The 22,627-nt window shown below is 43.0% G+C and overlaps 1 protein-coding gene across 3 annotated transcripts in view; it reads right to left on the reverse strand.

Annotated features, from left to right (window-relative positions):
* RLF (RLF zinc finger) overlaps positions 1 to 21,097 on the reverse strand; it is a 104,264-nt gene extending 83,167 nt beyond the window's left edge. The window contains exon 1 of one of the 3 annotated variants that reach the window (XM_002715189.6): positions 20,727 to 21,097. In XM_002715189.6, the coding sequence (XP_002715235.3) occupies positions 20,727 to 20,963 (237 nt within the window). In that variant the 5' untranslated portion in view covers positions 20,964 to 21,097. The remainder of the gene's footprint in view (positions 1 to 20,726) is intronic. The other 2 variants (XM_089300922.1, XM_089300923.1) reach the window with 2 other exon arrangements.
* Between the last annotated feature and the right edge of the window lie 1,530 nt (positions 21,098 to 22,627).

Consider the following 22,627-nt stretch of genomic DNA (forward strand, 5'->3'; position numbering starts at 1 on the left):
ATTCTGCCTGTCAAAAAACAAACAAACAAACAAACAAAAAACCAAAAAACAAAAAACTGAAACCTTGCAAAGAAGAAATTATCAGTGAGTTCATGTAAAATATATATTTTGAAAAATATGCAGATTTCAATTTTTTGCACCAAAATAAACTTGTATTAGTCCATTTTTCCATGAGCTAATTGAAATATCCTGGTACAAAGTAAAGAGATTCAGGGGAATGATTAAATACCAAAATCAGGACAACTGTAGAAGGCAGATGATACCGAGTGAATACGCAGATAGTTTCAATTGTTTTATTTCTTAGGTGATGTTTATTATCGTATACTTATTACTATTTTGTATGTATGTTGGAGACACTTAAAAAATCATATACCCTTCAAAGTATTTTTTTAAAGATATATGTATTTATTTGAAAGTCAGAGTTACACAGAGAGAAAAGAGGCAGAGAGAGAAAGAGAGAAAAAGAGAAAAAAAGAGACAGACAGAGACAGAGACGTCTTCTGTCCACTGGTTCACTCCCCAAGTGGCTGCAATGGCCAGAGCTGTGCTGATCCAAAGCCAGGAGCCAGGAGCTTTTTCTGGGTCTCCCACGCGGGTGCAGGGGACCAAGGACTTGGGCCATCTTCTACTGCTTTCAGAGGCTATGGCAGAGAGCTGGATAGGAAGTGGAACAGTCAGGATTTGAACTGGCGCCCATTTGGGATGCCGGCACTACAGATAGCGGCTTTTACTGGCTATGCCACAGCGCTGGCCCCATACCCTTCAAAGTTTTTAGCAAAATCAATTTAAACCTAACTTATTATTTATCTGTTTATTTATTAATTTGAACCAGAGAGATTAGAAGAGTTGCCATCCACTAGTTCACTCTCTAAATAGCCACAATGGCTGGTACTCAGCCAGACGAGCTGGGAGCCAGGTACGCAATTGATACCCATATGGTTAGCAGAGACCCAAACTACTTGAGCCACCACTGCCACCTCCAGGGTTTGCAATAGCAGGACACCGGAATCAGGAGCTAGAGCCAAGTACTCCAAGACAGGGGCCATGTCTCAACCTGCATCTCAACTACTAGTCTAAACACCTATCCCTGGCTGGCACCATGGCTCAATAGGCTAATCCTCCACCTGCCGCGCCGGGACACGGGGTTCTAGTCCCGGTCAGGACACCAGATTCTGTCCCGGTTGCTCCTCTTCCAGTCCAGCTCTCTGCTGTGGCCCAGGAGTGCAGTGGAGGATGGCATGAGTGCTTGGGCCCTGCACCCGCATGGGAGACCAGGAGAAGCACCTGGCTCCTGGCTTCGGATCAGTGCAGTGCGCCGGCCGCAGCAGCCACTGGGGGTTGAACCAACGGAAAAGGAAGACCTTTCTCTCTGACCACTCTGACTGTCAAAACAACAACAACAACAAAACAAAAAACACCTATCCCCAATCTAGATTCTATGCTCAGCCTGTCTAACCTTGTGAGAGAGAAAAGAGCCCTCCACAGGAAGTTACGGGTTGGTATCTTCCAACACACACCCAAAAAGAGTAAACCAAGAAAACAGACGAGCCAGGAAACAGATACGACAAGAGAGAGAAACAATGACAAGTACAACTAATAAAAAAGGGGGAGGGGGTCAGCACTATGGTGTAGCGGGTGAGACCGCCAACTCCAATGCCGGCATCCTATATGGGCACCAGTTCAAGTCCCGGTTGCTCCACTTCCGATCCGGCTATGGCCTGGGAAAGCAGTGGAAGATGGCCCAAGTCCTTGGGACCCTGTACCCGTGTGGGAGACCTGGAAGAAGCTCCTGGCTCCTGGCTTCAGATCAGCGCAGCTCTGGCTGTTGCAGCCAATTAGGGAGTGAACCAGCAGATTGAAGACCTCTCTCTGCTTTCCTTCTCTGTATAACTCTTTCAAATAAAAAAATAAATCTCTTAAAAAAAAAAAAAAGGAACTCCAACAGGTAACATACACATGGTAAAAAGTACACTGTACAAAAACAGAAGAAACAAAGCATCCCACTAATTCTTCAGTGAAATGTAGCAAACAATATTTTAGTGATTTGTCTTTCAAAACTTCAGACATCATTGCCGTAAAATGGAATAATAGTTTTCAAGAGACCTTAAATTTCTTTACACAGTAATTCATATAGCACTTTCTGCCTGTTCAAGTTATCTAAAAATACTGAAATTTTATAAAATTCACACATATTCCCACAACTTTAAAATTATGTATACAACAAAGAAGTGACAATCAACACCTCCATTCCATCTAATTCTAGTCCCATCCCCCAAGTAACTATAAGCAGTTTGGTTTGTATCTTAATGCTTTAAATACACAATTTCTAACTCTTTGTTACAGCTCAAATGTTTAGTGGCTCTGGAATGTTCAATGTATCCATTTTTTAAAAATTTTTTGGCATTTCCAAATCTAAAATATCTTATAAAAGCTCTCATCCAGCCCAAGATGATTCCCAGTATTCCTGCTCTCCCTTGAATTAGTAAAGTCTCTCTCTCTCTCTTTTTTTTTTTTTTTTTTTTTTTGACAGGCAGAGTTAGACAGTGAGAGAGAGACAGAGAAAGGTCTTCCTTCCATTTGTTCACCCCCTAAATGGCCGCCACGCTGCGCCTATCCAAAGCCAGGAGCCAGGTGCCTCCTCCCGGTCTCCCATGCAGGTGCAGGGCCCAAGCACCTGGGCCATCCTCCACTGCACTCCCGGGCCATAGCACAGTCCCCAACCAGGACTAGAACCCGGGGTGCCGGCGCCCGCAGGCGGAGGATCAGCCCAGTGAGCCATGGTGCCAGCCTCTTCTTAATCAATAACTTGCTCAAAGTTTAAGTTTGACAACTAACACCAATGAAGCTGATTATAGAAATGTAGTACAGATAAGCATCTATATCTAAATCTTAAAATCTACACTAACTAGAGAAGACCAATAATACTGCTTATTCAAAAACCTATGGGGTTGGCGGTGTAGAGCGGCAGGTAATGCCACCGCCTGTGATGCCAGCACCCCATATGGGCACCGGTTCTAGTCCCAGCTGCTCCACTTCTGATCCAGCTCTCTGCTGTGGCCTGGGAAGTCCTTGGGCCCCTACACCTGTGTAGGAGGCCCAGAAGAAGCTCCTGGCTCCTGGCTTCGGATCGGTGTAGCTCCAGCTGTTGCCGCCAGTTGGGGAATGAATTGGCGGATGGAAGACCTCTCTCTCTGCCTCTCCTTCTCTCTCTAACTCTGATTTTCAAATAAATAAATAAATCTTTTAAAAAAATATAAGAGGGGGGAATTCTTCCAAATTCATTCTATGAGGCCAGCAATAACCTTGATCAAAACCATACAAGTATACAACCAAAAAAGAAAGCCAATACCCTTCATGAACACAGGTGGAAAAATCCTCAACAATGTACTAGGAAATACAATTCAACAATAGATGGAAAAACCATTCAACATGATCAAGTGAGATTCATACCAAGGACCCAAGGATGGTTCAACATATGCATATTAATAAATGTAATACACCCCATCAACAGAATGAAGGACAAAGTCATATGATCATCAACAGATGCAGAAGAGGCAACTGATAAAATTCAACATCACTTCATGACAAAAACTCACCAAAACAGGTACAGAAGGAATAAACATAATAAAGGCCATATCTAACTAGAAAATAGCTAATATCATATTGAATAGGGAACCGTTGAAGACTTTCTAAGATCTGGAACAAGACAAGGATGCCCACTTTCACTCAACATAGCACTAGAAGTCCTAGCAAAAGCAATTAGACAAGGCAAAAAAAAGGGGGGGGGGGAGGGGTACCCAAATGGGAAAGGAAGAAGTTATTATTTACAGATAACATGATTTATATACAGAAAACCCCAAAGAAGTCACCATAAAGGTATTAAACAAATTCAGCAAAGCTGCAGCATACAAAATGTATGTTTAACATACAAAAATCAGTAGCATTATCACATACCAATAGTGAGTCAGTTGAAAAAAGAAATCAAGGAAGCAATCTCTTTTCCATTAGCTACAAAAATATAAAACAAAACACCTGGGAATAAATTTAAGCAAAGACATGAAAGATCTCTCCAATAAAAACTGTAAGTCACTGATAAAATTAATTGAAGATAAGAAGATGTTCCTTGCTCATTGACTGGATGAATTAGTATCACTGGAATGTGCATACTACCCAAAGGGATTTACAGATTCAATGCAATTCCTATCAAAAATCGCAATAACATTTTTCCATAGAACTAGAAAAAACATTATTAAATTAAGATGCCAAATGGCCAAAGTGATCTTCAGCATAAAGAACAAAAGGAGAAAGGGTTATACTACTTAACTATAAAATATATTACTAAGTTATAGTAATTAAAACAGCATGGTATTGGCATAAAAACAGATCCACAGACCAATGGAACACCATAGACTCTAGAGGTAAACCCACACATCTACAACAAACTGATCATTGATACAGGTTAACATGTATTGGAAAGAAAATAGCATTTTTAATAAATGGTGTTGGGAGGGCTAGCACTGTGGCACAACGGGTTAACACCTTGGCCAGAAGCGCTGGCATCCTCTATGGGCACCAGTTCCAGATCCAGCAGCTCCACTTCCAGTCCAGCTCTCTGCTATGGCCTGGGAAAGCAGTAGAAGATGGCTCAAGTCTTTGGGCCCCTGCACCTGCGTGGGAGACCCAGAAAAAGCTCCTGGCTCCAGATTGGCGCAGCTCTAGCCACTGCGGTCAGTTGGGGAGTGAACCAGCAGATGGAAGACCTCTCTCTCTCTCTGCCTCTCCTCTGTGTAACTCTGACTTTCAAATAAATAAATAAATCTTTAAAATAAACAAATGGTGTTGGGAAAATTAGAGATCCACACAGAAGAATGAAACTAAACCCCTCTCACCATGTACAAAAATCAACTCAAATGGATTAAAGACTTAAATATTACACTTGACACCTTAAAACTATCTGAAGAAAACAGAAAAAACTTCAGGACACTTTAATGGGCAAGGGCTTTCTAGATCATAGATTTTCTATGCAAAAAGCATAGAAAGTAAAAGCAAAAATAGATGAGATTTCATCAAACTATAGAGCTTCTGCAGAACAAAGAGACAGAGTGAAGAGACAACCTACAGAATTGAAGAAAATATTTGCAAGCTATGCATCTGACAATGATTTAATATCCAGACTATATAAAGAACTCAATAGCAAAAAACAAATTTTAAAAAATCCAATTAAAAATGAACAGACATCTAAGCAGATATTTCTCAAAGGAAGACATACAAATGGCCAACAGGTACAACAGGTATGAAAAAATGTTCAACATCACTAGTCATCAGGGAAATGCAAATTACGCTAACACCTCACTTTAGTAAGATTGGCTATGATCAAAAAGACAAAAAAAAAAAGCAGATGTCAGCAAGGATATACAGAAGAGAGACACTGTTAATGGAATGTAAATTAGTACAGCCACTGTGGAAAACAGCATGGACATTCCTCAAAAAACTAACTACCACATGATACAATAATCCCACTCCTGGATACATATCCAAGGAAAATAAATGTGTCTGTGAAGGGACATCTGCACTCCCATGTTTTTTTCTTTTTCTTTTTTAAACAGGCAGAGTGGACAGGGAGAGAGAGAGAGACAGAGAGAAAAGTCTTCCAAGGATCACCCTCCAATGGCCGCCACGGCAGGCACGCTGATCCAAAGCCAGGAGCCAGGTCCTTCTCCTGGTCTCCCATGCAGGTGCAGGGCCCAAGCACTTGGGGCATCCTCCACTGCACTCCTGGGCCACAGCAGAGAGAGCTGGACTGGAAGAGGAGCAACCGGGACAGAATCCGGCGCCCCAACCGGGACTAGAATTCGGTGTGCTGGCGCCACAGGTGGAGGATTAGCCTAGTGAGCCGCGGTGCCGGCCACAGTCCCATGTTTACTGCAGCACAATTCACTATACCCCAGAAACAGAAACAACCTAAGTGTCCACCCATCAATGAATGGATTTAAAAAAAAAATGTGGTACAGGTATACAGTGTCATATTACACAGCCATAAAAAAGGGTAAAATCTTGTCATTTCCAACAATATGAACAGAACCAGAGGTCACTGTGTTAAGTGAAATAAGCCAAGCACAGAAAGACAAATATCATACAACCTCACTAATATGTGGAGTTTCAAAAATTGGTGACCTCATCAAAGTTAAAAATGTAATGGCGGTTTTACCACAGACTGCAGGAAGAAGTGGGAAAGGAGAGTTGGGGAAAGATTGATGGGTGCTAAGCTATAGTTAAAAGTTCTGGGGTTCTATTGCATGCTAGGGTGACCAAAGATAATGTGCTATATATTCTCTATTTTTAAAAAACCTAGAAGATAGGATTTTTGATGCTTTCACAATAAAGAATTGTTAAATGCTTGAAAAGATTAATAAATTCATCCTGATTGTTAAAAATTTTCTAATAAAAATACTTGTTAAAATTAAAAAATATACATAGGTCCACGGACACTGATCAGAATTGTTTTTGAAAAGGAGAAAGCTCCTGTTGCACACACCATTATACTACAGTCCTACATCCTGGCCAGACCTGGGCAATCTTCTAACTTCAAATCTATGTATATGTTCGCCATTCATACCACAATAAAATAGGAGGCTGATCTAAACATCATTTTATCTACATTTACTGTTAGAATTTCATGTGATAATTTACTCTAGATTTGACATTTTCATTTCATTTCAAGATTTCACTACAAAGGAAAAAAGCCAAATAAAGAGTGAGTGTAACAACTAATATAAACAAATAATTTTGGTTCAGATTAGCAGACTGATTTCCACTGGGATAGGCATTTACCCTAGAGAAGCAAATGATAACTCATCAGGGCATAGGAATATAATATTAATATATGCATTTAAATCAGTTTTTAAAACATCATTCCTTTTATGTATCTCTATGTTCACTTTATCATTTATTTATACCATATTCGGAATAGTATAAATAAAACTTATAGTCATTTATTTCAATTAAGAATACATAAAACAAATGCTTGGAAATTAGTTAGAAAATAATCCTCAGTAAATACTTTTAATAGATTATATTTTTTTGGCCCAGAATCAAACCTTAAAGCATTAAGCAACCATTTCAATCCTCAAACAACAAACTGGTTTGGCCCATGGTCATACATCTATTCCATGGCACTCTATTTCAAAACACGTAACAGTCACAATATAAGAAAAAGTTAGTTAATGGAAAGACAAAGTTTTTCCAGTTATTCAGCTATGACTTAAATCTTCCCAGAATCTAGTAGCATTGATTGTTTTTAAAATAAAAGATCAATAAATGGCTACAATGACAAATCTCTCAGCCACACTCACTCACTAAATTGCATCATACTTCTAATGGTTTCAGGTTAAGCTGTAGCTCTAATTATAATTCTTTAGGATATGTTCTGCTTCTTGAGAACAAAGTGACATGGAATCTCAAGATTAAATGGTCATAACTTGATGATTAGACAAAAATCTAGTTGTAATGACTTAACTGTTTTCAAAGTTATGTAAAAAAAAGAAAACATCTAATACAGATGAAAATATTCAAATGTCATTTTTTGTTTTTTGACAGGCAGAGTGGACAGTGAGAGAGAGAGAGAGAAAGGTCTTCCTTTTACATTGGTTCACCCTCCAATGGCCACTGTGGCCGGCGCACCGCGCTGATCCGATGGCAGGAGCCAGGTGCTTCTCCTGGTCTCCCATGCAGGTGCAGAGCCCAAGGACTTGGGCCATCCTCCACTGCACTCCCGGGCCACAGCAGAGAGCTGGACTGGAAGAGGAGCAACCAGGACAGAATCCGGCACCCCGACCGGGGCTAGAACCTGGTGTGTCAGCGTCGCAGGCGGAGGGTTAGCCTATTGAGCTGCAGCGCCGGCGCAAATGATATTTTTTAAAAGATTTTTATTTATTTAATTGAAAGGCACAGTTAGACAGAGGCAGAGGCAGAGAGAGAAAGGCAGAGATTCTTCCATCACTGGTTCACTCCCTAATTGGCCACAATGGCTGGAGCTGGGCCAATCCAAAGCCAGGAACCAGGAGCTTCCTCCTGGTCTCCCATGCAGGTACAGGAGCCCAAGGACTTGGGTCATCTTCCACTGCTTTCCCAGGCCATCAGCAGAGAGCTGGATCAGATGTGAAGCAGCCAGGACTAGAACAAGTGCCAGTCCCTCAAATGTTATTAAAATGGAAATTAACACTGTGATAGCAATTTTTTTCACTTCTCATATTAACACATTAAAAAAGTTTAATGACATCAGTGTTAGCTAGAACATAAGCAAACAAGAACTCCCAAACACAACTGCTGAAAGTACATGAACAACATGATACAGACTGGTATCCTTCAAAATTTAGAATAAAACAGGGGGCTAGCGCTGTGGCGTAGCAGGTAAAGCCGCCACCTGCACTGTCAGGCATCCCATGTGGGTGCCATTTCGAGTCCCAGCTGCTCCACTTCTGATTCAGCTCTCTGCTATGGCCTGGGAAAGCAGGAGAAAATGGCCCAAGTCCTTGTGGGCCCACATCTGCGTGGGAGACCTGGAAGAAGCTCCTGGCTCCGGGTTGGTGCAGCTCTAGCCACTACGGCCAAGTGGGGAGTGAACCAGCAGACGCAAGACTTCTCTCTCTCTCTGCCTCTCCTTCTCTTCTCTCTGTGTAACTCTTTCAAATAAATAAATCTCTTAAAAAATCATAGTTTTATTACTTGAAGTCAATTTATGTATTGTACACATAGATAAGAAAAGTAAAATAAATGTAACCACAAGAGACCAGCGCTGTGGCATAGATTAAGCCTTCACCTGCAGTGTCAGCTTCCCACATGGGCACCAGTTTGAGTCCCAGCTACTCCACTTCTGATCCAGCTCCCTGCTAACTAACACGCCTGGGAAAACAGGAAGATGGCCAAAGTACTTGGGCTCCTGCCACCCATGGGGGAGACCCAGAAAAAGCTCTTGGCTTCAGCCTGGCCCAGTCCTGGCTATTGCAGCCATTTGGAGAGTAAACCAGCAGATGGAAGATCTTTGTCTCTGTGTATCTCTGTTGTTCAAATAAATAGATAACTCTTTTAAAAAATAAATAAAATAAAACCACAAATTTAAAAAATGCCTATTTTACCTAATGGTTAAGACACTATTTGGGAACCCACATTCCTTATCAGAATGCTTGGCTTCAAGTTGGGGTTCTGCTTCCAATTCCAGCTTTCTTCTAATGCACAATATGGCTCAAGTAGTTGGTCCCTGCCCCCAACCTGAGACACCAGGATTGAGTTTCCAAGATCCACCTGGTCCAGCCCCAAATGTTGCAGGCATCTGGGAAGTGAATCAGCAGATGAGAGATCTCTGCTTTCCAAATTAAATAAAATAAATAAATTTAAAGATATGCCTATTTTATATAAGAACATATAATAAACATGCAATTCCCATCCGTTTTATTAATCTGGTAATAAGTCACATTAATAAGACATGGGGCCAGCACTGTGGTGTAGCGCGTAAAGCTGCCTCCTGCAGTGCCAGCATCCCATATGGGTGCCAGTTTGAGTCCCAGCTGCTCCACTTCTAATCTAGCTCTCTGCTATGGCCTGGAAAAGCAGTAGAAGATGGTCCAAGTCCTTGGACCCCTGCATCCATGTGGGAGACCTGGAAGAAGCTCTTGGCTCCTGGCTTTGGATTGGCACAGCTCCGGCCATTGTGGCCAACTGGGGAGTAAACCAGTGGATGGAAGACCTCTCTGTTTCTCTCTGCCTCTCCTTTTCTCTCTGTGTAACTCTGATTTTTCAAATAAATAAATAAATATTTTTTTAAATAAGACATTATGTTGGCTAATGTGAGTATCTAGGGTTATTTCTTTGAGAATAACAACACTATGAAGTCATATGCTAGCACCATAAGCTACTAGGCACCTCCCCCCAAAATTAAGAAAGGAAATCAAAAAATAAAGACATTAGTGAAACTAGCCTTAGTACAAAAGTGGAGAGAAACATATATAAACCTAGAGGTACCAATTTTGAACAGATATTTCTGAAATATAATTCATTCTAAATTTTTCAAAAATTGTGCTTTTATACATAACAGTCATAATAATTTATAATCTGCAAAAAAAAATGTGGATGGGAAATTTTGTCATAAAAAGCTCTACCATGTTTTTGGCTGAAACTAAATAATCAAAACCCAGCAGTGGGAGGGCACTATGGAGCAGCTGGTTAAGTCATCACATGGGAAGCCCACACCCCTTATCGGAGTGCCTGGTTCCCATCCCAGCTACTCCACACTTCCAGTCCAGCTTCCTCTAATACTCCTGGGAAGGTAGCAGATGATGGCCCAGGTACTTGGACCCCTGCCACCCATGTGGGAGATCTGGATGGAGGTTCTGGCTCCTGATTTCAGCCTGGTTTAATATTGGCTGTTGCAGGCATTTGGGCAATGAACCAGCAGATGGAAGATGTGGATGTCACTCAACCTCTCAAGCAAATAAATCTTTAAAAAAAAAAAAAAAAGGCAGTGGATGTGCAGAACAACAAAGTAGTTAACTCCCACCATTGTGCTTTGCTTTACCATAGTGGGGGGAAAAAGTATATCACTTTTGAGCCGATACAGGCTTTAGAACATGGCAAAATGTTTTGAAATCTGGACAAGTTTGGCAAATGCTGCACAATACCTAATGTCACTCCAGGAGATTCACAATGCATTTTTTTTTTTTTTTTTTTGACAGGCAGAGTGGACAGGGAGAGAGAGAGAGACAGAGAGAAAGGTCTTCCTTTGCTGTTGGTTCACCCTCCAATGGCCGCGGCGGCCGGCGCACCGCGCTGATCCGATGGCAGGAGCCAGGAGCCAGGTGCTTTTCCTGGTCTCCCATGGGGTGCAGGGCCCAAGCACCTGGGCCATCCTCCACTGCACTCCCTGGCCTACAGCAGAGAGCTGGACAGGAAGAGGGGCAACCGGGACAGAATCCAGCACCCCAACCGGGACTAGAACCCGGTGTGCTGGCGCCGCTAGGCGGAGGATTAGCCTAGTGAGCCGCGGCGCCGGCCCACAATGCATCTTAATATATAAAAGACACACTTAGAAAACGTTCATCCCAAATTATCAGAACATAAAACTCTTATTTCAAGAAGCACTTATTAATGTATGCACATATGTCAAGAAAACCCAATTTAGTAAACTTTGATACAGGGGAAAAAAGCTTGAGCTCTCAGATCTAAAGACCTTGCAACTGCTTCCTAACCGTGTGACCCTGGGAAAGTTAATTAATGAAATCAACATCACTCACCTGAGTGCTCAGCACACAAAAGATGCTAAGTTACAGAGCCTTTCTATTTTCTCATATAATGGTTTGTATATTGGCATTGTGCCAGCAGTTGAGTTTTATTATGCATATTTATAATTTATGTTAAGTTTTTTATGAAAGAACATTATTTATATGAAGTTACATTAATTTTTGTTTGTATAAAACATAAAAATCAGGGGCAGGCATTTAGTGCGGCAGTTAAGTTATTGCTTGGATACTGGCATTCCATACCACAATGCCTGGTTCAAGTCTTGGCTGCTCCACTTCCAGTCCAGCTTCATGCCGATGCATATCATCCTGGGAGGCAGCAAGTAATGGCTTATGTCCTTGGGTCCCTGACACTCAAGTGGGAAACCAGGATTGAATTCTGGGCTCCTGGTCTTGGCCTAGCCCAGGCCTGACTTGCAGGCATTTAGGGAGTGAACAAGCGGATGGAAGATCCTTCTCCTTCTGTCTCTCTGCCTTTCAAATAAAATGATAAATAAGTAAAATAAAATAAATAAAAACGAGGTTCTATTCTTAGGTGCTCAAGGTAAAAAGAACATGTGGTCATTGCGGGTCAGCAGCATAAACTGGTTGGGAAAAAAAAAAGTATCCCAATTTCTTGAAAAAGACTTGCCTGTTACCTCAAAAATTTGGGGGTGGGGGCAGTGTTGTGGCACAGCAAGTTAAGCTGGTTCGAGTCCCAGCTACTCCACTTCTGATCCAGCTCCCTGCTAATGAGCCTGAGAAAGCAGTGGAAGATGGCCCAGGGGCCACATGGGAGACCCAGAAGATGATAGCCCCTGCACCCCCATGTGAGACCCAGAAGAAGCTCCACACTCCTGGGTTCAGCTTAGCCCAGCCCTGGCTGTTGCAGCCATCTGGGGAGTGAACCAGTGGATGGAAGAACTGTCTCTCTTACTCTGTAACTCTGCCTTTCAAATAAATAAATCTTAAAAAAAAAAAAAAAGATCTAGGGGATTTTTAGGGGAGGGAAATGACAAAAATCAGCAAATATTTACTGGAATATTTTAAGTGCCAGGAACTATTCTGCAATGGGTAAACCAAACTGTCCACACTTTCATGGCATTTACATTCCAGCTGGGGAGGTAGACAGACATATCAGATAGTATTCAGTGATATGATGAAACATTACAGCATTGTTAAGGAGGTAGAGGGCCAGCGCTGTGGCACACTGGGTTAAAGCCTTGGCCTGAAGCGCCGGCATCCCATATGGGCACTAGTTCTAGTCCTGGCTGCTCCTCTTCCGATCTTGCTCTCTGCTGCGGCCTGGGAAAGCAGTAAAAGATGGCCCAAGTCCTTGGGCCCCTGCACCCATGTGGGAGACCTGGAGGAGGCTCCTGGCTCCTGGCTTCGGATCAGTGCAGCTCCGGCCGTTGCGGCCATCTGGGGAGTGAACCAGCAGAGAAGACCTCTCTCTGTGTCTCTCCCTCTCTCTGTAACTCTTTCAAATAAATAAAATAAATCTTAAAAAAAGGTGGTAGAAGGAAATGGGGAAGTGCTGTTTTAGATAAGTAAGGTCTCTGAGAAAGGTGACAGGTGTCTAGGAAGTGAGTAAAATCTAAACACGTTAGTTTACCAATGTCTTTGCAGTGTTGCAATAACTGGTGTTTTCTATTTAAATTTTTTATCAATACTATTCAGAATAGCACGATCCATAGGAAGAAACAAAATCCACTAGGAGCCACAGTATATTGCTTCACAGGTCACATTTATACTGCTTTGGCCCTAATCACTACGCAAAGCTAGCTTTTACTATGGTAACTACTTGTCAAGCAGTTTAGACCTCTCGCAAGAGAAAGTAGCACAAGAAACTAACGCATCAGAAATTCTTTTGAGAGACACGAAAGAGGTTGTCTTGGCCACCAACCTCGAGGAGTTAGGGAAACTGATCCTCCACATCTCAACATCTTCAAACTGTTGTCATATTATGTGGCTACCTCTTCTCCAGAACCATAATGCTTCCCATATTCTCTCTCCATCAATGCTACTCCTCATTGTACATGTTATTAATAATAACAACACATTATTACTGTTATATGAATGTAAGTTTAAGTTGATAAGTATAGCTGGCGCCGCAGCTCACTCGGCTAATCCTCCGCCTTGCGGCGCCGGCACCCCGGGTTCTAGTCCCGGTCAGGGCGCCAGATTCTGTCCTGGTTGCCCCTCTTCCAGGCCAGCTCTCTGCTCTGGCCAGGGAGTGCAGTGGAGGATGGCCCAAGTGCTTGGGCCCTGCACCCCATGGGAGACCAGGGTAAGTACTTGGCTCCTGCCATCAGATCAGCGCGGTGCACCGGCCGCGGCAGCCATTGGAGGGTGAACCAATGGCAAAAAGGAAGACCTTTCTCTCTGTCTCTCTCTCTCACTGTCCACTCTGCCTGTCAAAAAAATAAAAAATAAATAAAATTAAAAAAAAAAAGTTGATAAGTAATGTCTCTAAGAAATAATAAAAAACCTTTACCTTATTTCTTTACAGTAATTTTTATGGTTAAAATTGTTTTATATATACTAGATGTTTTATTAGATGTTCCTTTCAAAGTATATGTCTCCTGAGTATATCATGAAGTCCCTACAACATAATTCATTCAATAAATAATTTTGAGTACCAGGCATTGTATTAACTCCTAGGTACAAAGTACACAACAAAGAATCAACAAAATCTTTGTTTTTATTGGGTTATCAGCCAATACAAAAGATAAACATGGAAACAAATATTTAGGTAATGTTTTATGTGCCCAATGCTGATAAAATATTCTGGGTCAAAGAATCACCTAACTTTTCTGCTTAAGTTGGAAAAAAGTCCTGAAAGACTCTACTAGTTGAGTCAGGTCTTGAAGGATGAATAGGCAGATAAGCTAGGGAGAACTCCAGGGTTAGCAGGCAGAGTAAGAAATGGACACTGTGGTGAAGGTGGACTGAAAAGCAAAACAAAACAATATAAGGTGGGAGCTGGAGGCAGATTCTACAAGCTTTGTGTGCTAGGCTAATGAATCTGAACTTTATCTTGCCTTGAGAAAAGAAACCATCTAAGTATTTTATGGAACAAAGTGACTAACAAGATTATATTACAACTTAAGACTACAAAAATGAATTGTAGATAAGTCCAGCCAGAAGGTAAAGGAGATTAGTGAAGAAGGTGGTATAAGAGAAAGCCTGAACTAAGACAGTGACAGCAAGAAAAGTAATCATGAAAATTACAGATATTTACAAAGTGTCAAAATCAAATAAGAGCAAACCTATTTGGTGAAATCACAGAAAGCTTCAGAGATGACATTTGCACCGGGCCCTAAAGAAAGAAAATCTGCCATACAGGAAATGAGAGAAAACGACAGAACAGTACAATGAAAGGAATACTTGAAAACATGAGACCTCGCTAAAATAGTAATTCTATTCTTCTGGAAATCTATCAGTAAATATTAACTGAAAACCTAATATGTACCTTGGATCTGGAAGAATCAAATGAAAATTAATCTTTTCCAAAATAATGTACTTGAAAACTCACAGATAAAATTTTAATCATGGAAATAACACTACATTTTGGTCTTGACTCAAAAGAAAGAAGCCTTGAGTCCAAGTTAAGAGTAGGATTGGGACATTGTGACCGGTAGGGAAGAGATGAAAAACAAGCTGGAGTCACAATTGTGGAGTCTTTTCATTCCAAAGGTAAGAAATCTGGATAATTCAGTTAATTCCAGACACACTGCTTTTAATAGATACTGTCATATTCATTCCTTACAACAATATATTTACATAGAACTATGATTCCATACATAGTACATAAGTATTATTATTTGGGGCTGGTGCCGTGGCTCACTTGGTTAATCCTCCACCTGCGGCACCAGCATCCCATATGGGAGCCAGTTCTAGTCCTGGTTGCTCCTCTTCCAGTCCAGCTTTCTGCTGTGGCCTGGGCTAGCAGAAGATGGCCCAAGTGCTTGGGCCCTTGCACCCCCATGGGAGACCAGGAAGAAGCACCTGGCTCCTGGCTTCAGATCGGCTCAGCTCCAGCTGTTGCGACCATTTGGAGAGTGAACCAATGGAAGGAAGACCTTTCTCTCTGTTTCTCTCTCAAACTGTCTGTAACTCTGCCTGTCAAATAAATAAATAAAATCTTTTAAAGAAGTATTATTATTCAATTTATAAATGAGAAAATTTAGGATTATAGAAAATAACATCTAAGGTCCACTGGTTTGAGTGGTGAAGCTAGTACAGTAGCTCCTGCATATCTGTAGTTTCAGTCACCCACAGTCAAACATGGTCCAAAAAAATTGGATGGAAAATTCCAGAAATAAGCAGTTCACAAGCTTTAAATTGCATGTCCTTCAAAGTAGCATGATGAAATCCCTATCTGTCCTGCCCATCATGTCCCACTCAGGACATGAACCATCTCTTTGTCCATCTTACCCACATTGTGTAGGCTATCCTCTTGGTAGTCACTTGGTAGGGATCTTGGTTATCAGATTAACTAGAAGTATCACAGTTGCTTTTGTTGAAGAAACCCTAAGTAACCTAAAGTTAAATCACAAGACCTGTATCATTCTGAAGGAATATACAGTTACATAATTTTTAAAAAGATTTTATTTATTTGAAAATTAGAGTTACACAGAGGGAGGAGAGGCAGAGAGAAAGAGAGAGAGAGAGAAGGAGAGGGAGAGGGAGAGGGAGAGAGAGAGAGGTCTTCCATCTGCTGGTTCATTCCCCAATTGACCACAAAGCCAGAGCTCTGCCAATCCAAAGCCAGGAGACAGGAGCTTCTTCCAGGTCTCCCACACGGGTGCAAGGGCCCAAGTTCTTGGGCCATCCTCTACTGCTTTCCCAGGCCATAGTACAGAGCTGGATCAGAAGTGGAGCAGCCAGGACTCAAACTGGAGCCCATATGGGATGCTGGCACTGCAGGTGGCAACTTTACCTGCTATGCCACAGCGCCGGCCCCCCCCCCCCCCGTCACATAATTTTATAGTATATAGTATATGGTTAAACTGTTTTGTTATTGGTCATTGTTAATTGCCTACTTGTCATCATTGTATCATTAAGTATGTGTACATATGAAAAAAACAACATATGCATATATAGGGTTTAGTACTATAGCAGGTCTCAGGCACCTACAGGGTATCTTGGAATATATCCCCTGCAGATAAAAGGTAACTACTACATAGCCTATCTGACTCAGAGCTCTTTGCCCTCAATCAAAATCTAGAAAAAGCTTAAATATATGCTCTACTTATTTTAATCATTAAAAATCTACAAAACTTGGGGCAGGTGTTTATTCTAGCTATTAAAACACCAGGTAAGGGTCAGGCACTGTGGTGTAGCAGGTAAAGCTACCATCTGCAGCACCAGCATCCATTACGGGCGCTGTTTCGAGTCTTGGCTGCTCCACTTCCGATCCAGCTCTCTGCTATGGCCTGGGAAAACAGTAGAAGATGGTCCAAGTCCTTGGGCCCCTGCACCTGCATGGGAGACCAGAAGGAAGCTCCTGGTTCCTGGCTTCAGATGTGCACAGCTCCAGCCGCTGAGGCCAATTGGGGAGTGAACCATCGGATGGAAGACTTCTCTTTCTCTCTCTGTGTAACTCTGACTTTCAAATGAATAAACAAACCTTAAAAAAAAAAAAAAACAACACACACCAGGTAAGACACCCACACCCCACACCAGAGTACCTGGGTTGGTGTCCCAACTCTGGCTCCTGACTAGTTTCCTGCTCATGCGGTTACTGGGATGCAGAAGCAACTGGGTTCCAGTCAACCACAGAGGACCGAGGACCTGGACTGAGTTCCCAGTTCCTGGTTTCAGCCCACCTGGCACTGGCCATGGGGGGGGGGGGGGCAGAGGCCAGGAGACAGGGGAAGGGAGTGCTCTCTTTCTCTGTTCCTCTCTCTCACTGCCTCTCCATTTTTTTAGATCTACAAAACTGGAGCCAGCATTGTGGCACAGCAGGTTAAGCTGCTACCTGCAATGCTGAAATCCCAAATAAGTTTGAGTCCTGGCTGCTCTGCTTCTGATCCCGCTCCCTGCTACTACACTTGGGAAAGCAGCAGAAGACGGCCCAAGAACTTGGGTCCCTGTCACCCACACAGGAGACACAGATGAAATTCCAGGCTCCTGGCTTTGGACTGTCCCAGCCTTGGCCATTGCAGCCATTTGGAGAGTGAACCAGCAGATGGAAGATCTCTCTCACTCTCTAACTCTGCCTTTCAAGTAAAAAAATAAATAAATAAAAAACAATCTACAAAATTGTTGTCACTCTACAACCTAAAGATGCCCCACATACACACGCTTTATTCATAAAATTACTTTGCCTGGTATTCTCAAGGTATAACCATTCATCCAATAATTTAAAGTTTATTAAAGTTTTCTTTAAAAGTCTTCAAAATTTGTGTTCCAAACAGGGCTACCAGTTGTAAAACTTTTGGAATCTTGGTTCCCAAAATATAGCAAAAACTTGAGAAGACATCATCAATTTTTCAGCAAAACAAAGAAAGTCTGTTTTTCTGAAGTTAATCTTATCCACACTGTCTGGCAGGCAATGTTTTCAGAAAAGGAACTGAGGGAAAGGAAAAAAAAAAATAAAACATATCCCATAGACACTAAATATAAATAGTCACCGAATACAACAAGATTTAAACAGCATTTTCTTAGCAACAATTACTTTTGGAGTTTCATTTTCTCATCTTTACACATTTAAGAAAACTGAATATATATGCCTAAAATAAGAAAAATGTCTCTCTTCATTCATGTGTCCATTTAATTCTTGATTTAGTGCAATTCCCAAGATGGAGACATTTAGGTAAGAAATGGAGAGAAGATGGTCTCAGCACCATTTAGAAGGGATTTAAGTGAGTACAACTGATGTCGCTAAGACAAATTTTTGAACTAAACACCTGATGAAAAGAACATTCATGGTAGTTAAAGCATCCCCTCAGCACAGGCTTTTACAGTAATGTAATGCTTGTTACCCGTCTTTACACAGTATTCCTCTCTTAGAGCACAGGAATCCTGTGTCTAACGAAGTTCCTATCTTCAATATTTAGTCATAGAGTTTTCTTAAGTGGATGAATATATCTTATTTAAGTCTTTCAAAAGTGAAACCAAAAGCTATTAAACTCAATTAACTGATAGTGAAAATTTTCCTAGTTTCTCATAAAAATTTGTTTTTTTTACCTGTATCTGATGATCAAGGACAAAATTTATGTTATCTGAGTTGCTGGGAAAATGTGATAGAAATATTATGAAAAATTTTGTGAAGACTTGTACATAAAACTTTCTATTATACTGTTTATAAAAAGCATTATAAGAAGATAAAGTCAGGAAGCAAGATAAAAGTTTCCAAGTCAGTTTGTCCAAGGTTATAAGCTAAGAAGTAGTAGTGTCAAAATTAGGACCCAACTAACTCCCAACTGAATGTGCTAGAACTCTACCATAGCATGTTACAGGAATCTCTGTTCTTTCTTCATTTATTAGTCAAAAAAAGTTTTTGGAAAATTCTCAGGGTAAAAAACTGCCTATACAAGACAAATTACAAAAGCACTTTATTTTTAAAACTCTTCTGGGCCCTCACATCTGTAGGTATTACCAAGACTCATGACATTAAAATATTCCATTAAAATAAAATTGGAACTACAAGCATTAGACATAAAGCAGAATACACATTTATGGCATCATTTCACAAGCTTCAGTCTGACTGGCTACATTCACTTGTTATCTTTCCAGGAAGACAACTCAGAACACCCAAAACCCCCAGCTGCTCTATTGCCTGGGCTCCTTCCCTCCTCCACTTAGCTCCCCCATCTCTCACAGCACTCTGTCCCTAGAATGCCATTCCCCTCGGATCTTCACAGGGCTCATTTTCACCCTTTTAGCCATAGGATCTACCCTATTTAGCGTGGCCTCTCCCAGTTACTTCTTCCAAATGATAATACTTATATGTATATTATAATATATCTTATAATTAACCATTTTAAAATTTAATTTTCTGAGTTCACCATCTCTTCCGCTAAGAAGTCCCATGAGGGATCCCTTCTCACCACTGTCTCTACAGTATCTTCTTTTCCATCATTACCAAAACTGCACTGGAAATTATTACTTCTTCCAGCTCCCTTCAACCATATGCTCACAAAGGAAAGTGCGTGTCTTTATGCTTCCTCAACATACACATAAGTGTCTGGCATCAACCAGTCAGTAAAAGTCTGTAGAATAAAGGACTGTACTAAGAAGGAATGATCATTATTAATTAATAAGTAGAGAAAATCGCATCTTAACAGTGCAGACAAATGCTGCAAGTTGTGCACACAAAAACTCGAGTAATACAATGTATGGAAAAGATTAACAAGAACAAAATTCCATTCAGAAATGAGGTGCTTCTGGCTCAGCAAGGGGGGGAGGGGAAGAAAAGCAATCAAGCAAAGTCAACTTCTGATTCTGCTCTGGGTCAATCGGGCAAACTGCCCGCCCCAAATGACAACTTTGGGATGCCACAATTTACGCAGCACACTCACTACTCATTAAGAATCCAAGTAAAAACACACTACCATTATTCTACCCTCTCTGAAGCAAAGGAGGTGAGCGGCAGAGACCTGACAGAGCAAACATCAGAAGTCAAAATAATAATGGCAAATACTTACATTCGTAAGACTTTAAAACATTGAGAAAAATCTCAAGCACACCCATAAATATGTAATCAGAGGCTGGGGCCCACCATGGCACAGAAATAATCATACAACTGCCAAAAGAGGCCACACTCTACCTCTCTCTCTCGCTCTCTCTCTCCTCAATGATCCTAACCGCCACTGCAAGGCTCACCAGCCTCATTCCTGGTAGCACAATCCTCGAAGGAATACCGAAGAGGCGAACGAACGGCTTAAACGTCAAAAAATTTAAAAGGGGGAGGGGGGTTGTAAAACCAAACGACCGGCCAGCTCCGCAATCCCTAATCAGAAAGCCCTAGATGCCTTTCAGCGCCAACTGTCAACCATTTTTAAGGGCCCAGGAGATGCTGACTCCAAAGATTAAGGCTCTGGCTCCAACACACCGCTCCGGATTATCCAGAAGAGAGATCTGCACTCTCCACAAAAAAGGATCTCCGGGCAAGAACGAACAACCATCCCTCAGGGGGCAGTGGCGCTCCAACCGCCCGGCCGGGACACAGGCAACGGTAACAGGGCACGGCCCTTTCCTGGGAGCCGCCGCGTCCTCGAGGCTCTAGGTACAGCCCAGCGCAACCCGCCCCGGCGGTGGCCGAAGTCAGGCAGTGACGGAGGGGTGCCAGCAGTCGAGCTTCCGAACTGGGCCTTCCCAGCTCGGGGGCGCGGCAAGACATGGAGGTGGTGCCTCTTAGTCCCGGCCCTTCTGCTGCAACGGAGCCGGGCCTCTTCCCCTGGCCTCCCCGCCCCGCCGTCCTCAGCCAGCCAGTCAACCCCTCACCTGGCAGAAGCTCCGGCAGTAGTTCAAAGATGAGCCTTCCGAAACCTCCTGCTCCCTCAGCTCTGTTTCCAGCTGCCAGAGACAAGGTCGCAGACCGGGGGCTCCTGGCGCCGGAGATGTGGGGCGATGACCCCGAGCCATTGACTCAGTCTCGGCTCCGGCTCCGGCTCCCGCCACCGCCGGAGCCTCAGCCCCGGCCCCGGCAGCGGCGGCGGCGTCTCCCTTTCCGTCCGCCATCTTCCCACGGCCCAGCAGCGCGTAGGCAACCAAGCCACGTGACTCAGCCCTGGCCCCGCCCCCAATCGCCCGCGCACGGTGACGCACTCTCCGGCGACGCTGGCGCCCGCTTGATTCCGTCACGCGGGCGCCGAGTGCTCCTCCCACTCCGGGGCCTCCGCAGTCCTCGCCCTAGCAACAACCTAGCAACGGCCGGCCGGAGGCTCTTGCCCACCTCCGACCTGGTAGCTACTTTGGAGTGTCGCAGCTACGCAGCCAGAAACTCCTGCAAACAATCCAGCTGCGAGGGGAATGACATCGGAGCTCCGATCTGCAGAGCGAGAGGAAGGTAGCCCTGAGAGGAGCCTAGAGCAGAGCATCCATGGTAGAAGGGGTATAGGAAGCGCAGGTTGTGAGCTGGAAATGAAGGCCAGCTCCAAGGAAATTTGGTTTATGACAGAAATGGCATTACAAGTAGTGGGGAGAGGGTGAACTCTTCAGTAAATGGCACCGATACTTTTTTTTCCAAAAGGAAAAAAAATTCCGATTTTTACCTCAAACCACATCCAAATATAAAATCTAGATAGATAAGACTCAAAACAGTTTTTAGAAAACAGAAAGTAGCTTTATGAAATATAATGAAGAATTTCTTAAATAAGACACGAAAGCACAAACCACTAGGAAAAAATTGTTAGTTACAACGGTATTAAGATATGTTCCAGGGGCCGGCGGTGCGGCGCAGCAGGTTAAAGTCCCAGCTTGCAGTGCTGGCATCCCATATGGGTGCTGGTTCGAGTCCCGGCTGCTCCTCCTCCGATCCAGCTCTCTGCTATGACCTGGGAAAGCAGTAGAAGATGGCCTAAGTGCTTGAGCCCCTGCACCCGCGTGGGAGACCTGGAAGAAGCTCCAGGCTCCTTCAGATCAACTCAGCTTTAGCACTTGCGGCCACTTGGGGAGTGAACCAGCGGATGGAGGACCTCTCTCTCTGGCTACACCTCTCTCTGTAACTCTTTCAAATAAAATAATTCTTAAAAAAAAAAAAAAAAAATGTGTTCCAGGGCTAGTGTTTGCCACAGCCGACAGCCACATCCCATATGGGGCTGCTGGGTCGGAGTTCCAGCTTCCTGCTAATACATCCTGGGAGGCAGCGGGTAATGGCTCAAGTACTTTGGTCCCTGCCACCCGCTTGGGAGACCCAAATGTGGTTCCAGGCTCCTGGCTTCAGATAGGCCGGGTCCTGGCTTGTTGTGGGCATTTGGGGGAGTGAACCAGTAAATAGAAGATCTCTCTCTGTGTTTCTGATTTCAAATAAATAAATTTTTAAAGCTGTGTTACTTCTGTAGTAAGAAATTTTTTTAAAAGATTTGTTTATTTATTTGAAAGTCAGAGTTACACAGAGGAGAGGCAGAGGCAGAGAGAGAGAGAGAGAAAGAGGTCTTCCAACTGCTGATTCACTCCCCAGTGGGCCGCAATGGCTGGAGCTGCGCTGATCTGAAGCCAAGAGCCAGGAGTTTCTTCTGGGTCTCCCACATGGGTGCAGGGGCCCAAGGGCCTGGGCCATCTTCTACTGCTTTCCTAGACCACAGCACAGAGCTGGATTGGAAGTAGAGCAGCCGGGACTCAAACCGGCACCCATATAGGATGCTGGCATTGCAGGCGGCGGCTTTACTGCTACACCACAGCGC

This window comes from Oryctolagus cuniculus, chromosome 7 (assembly GCF_051225735.1).
Source record: "Oryctolagus cuniculus isolate XC-2025 breed Fujian yellow rabbit chromosome 7, ASM5122573v1, whole genome shotgun sequence".
Classification (NCBI taxonomy): Eukaryota; Metazoa; Chordata; class Mammalia; order Lagomorpha; family Leporidae; genus Oryctolagus; species Oryctolagus cuniculus.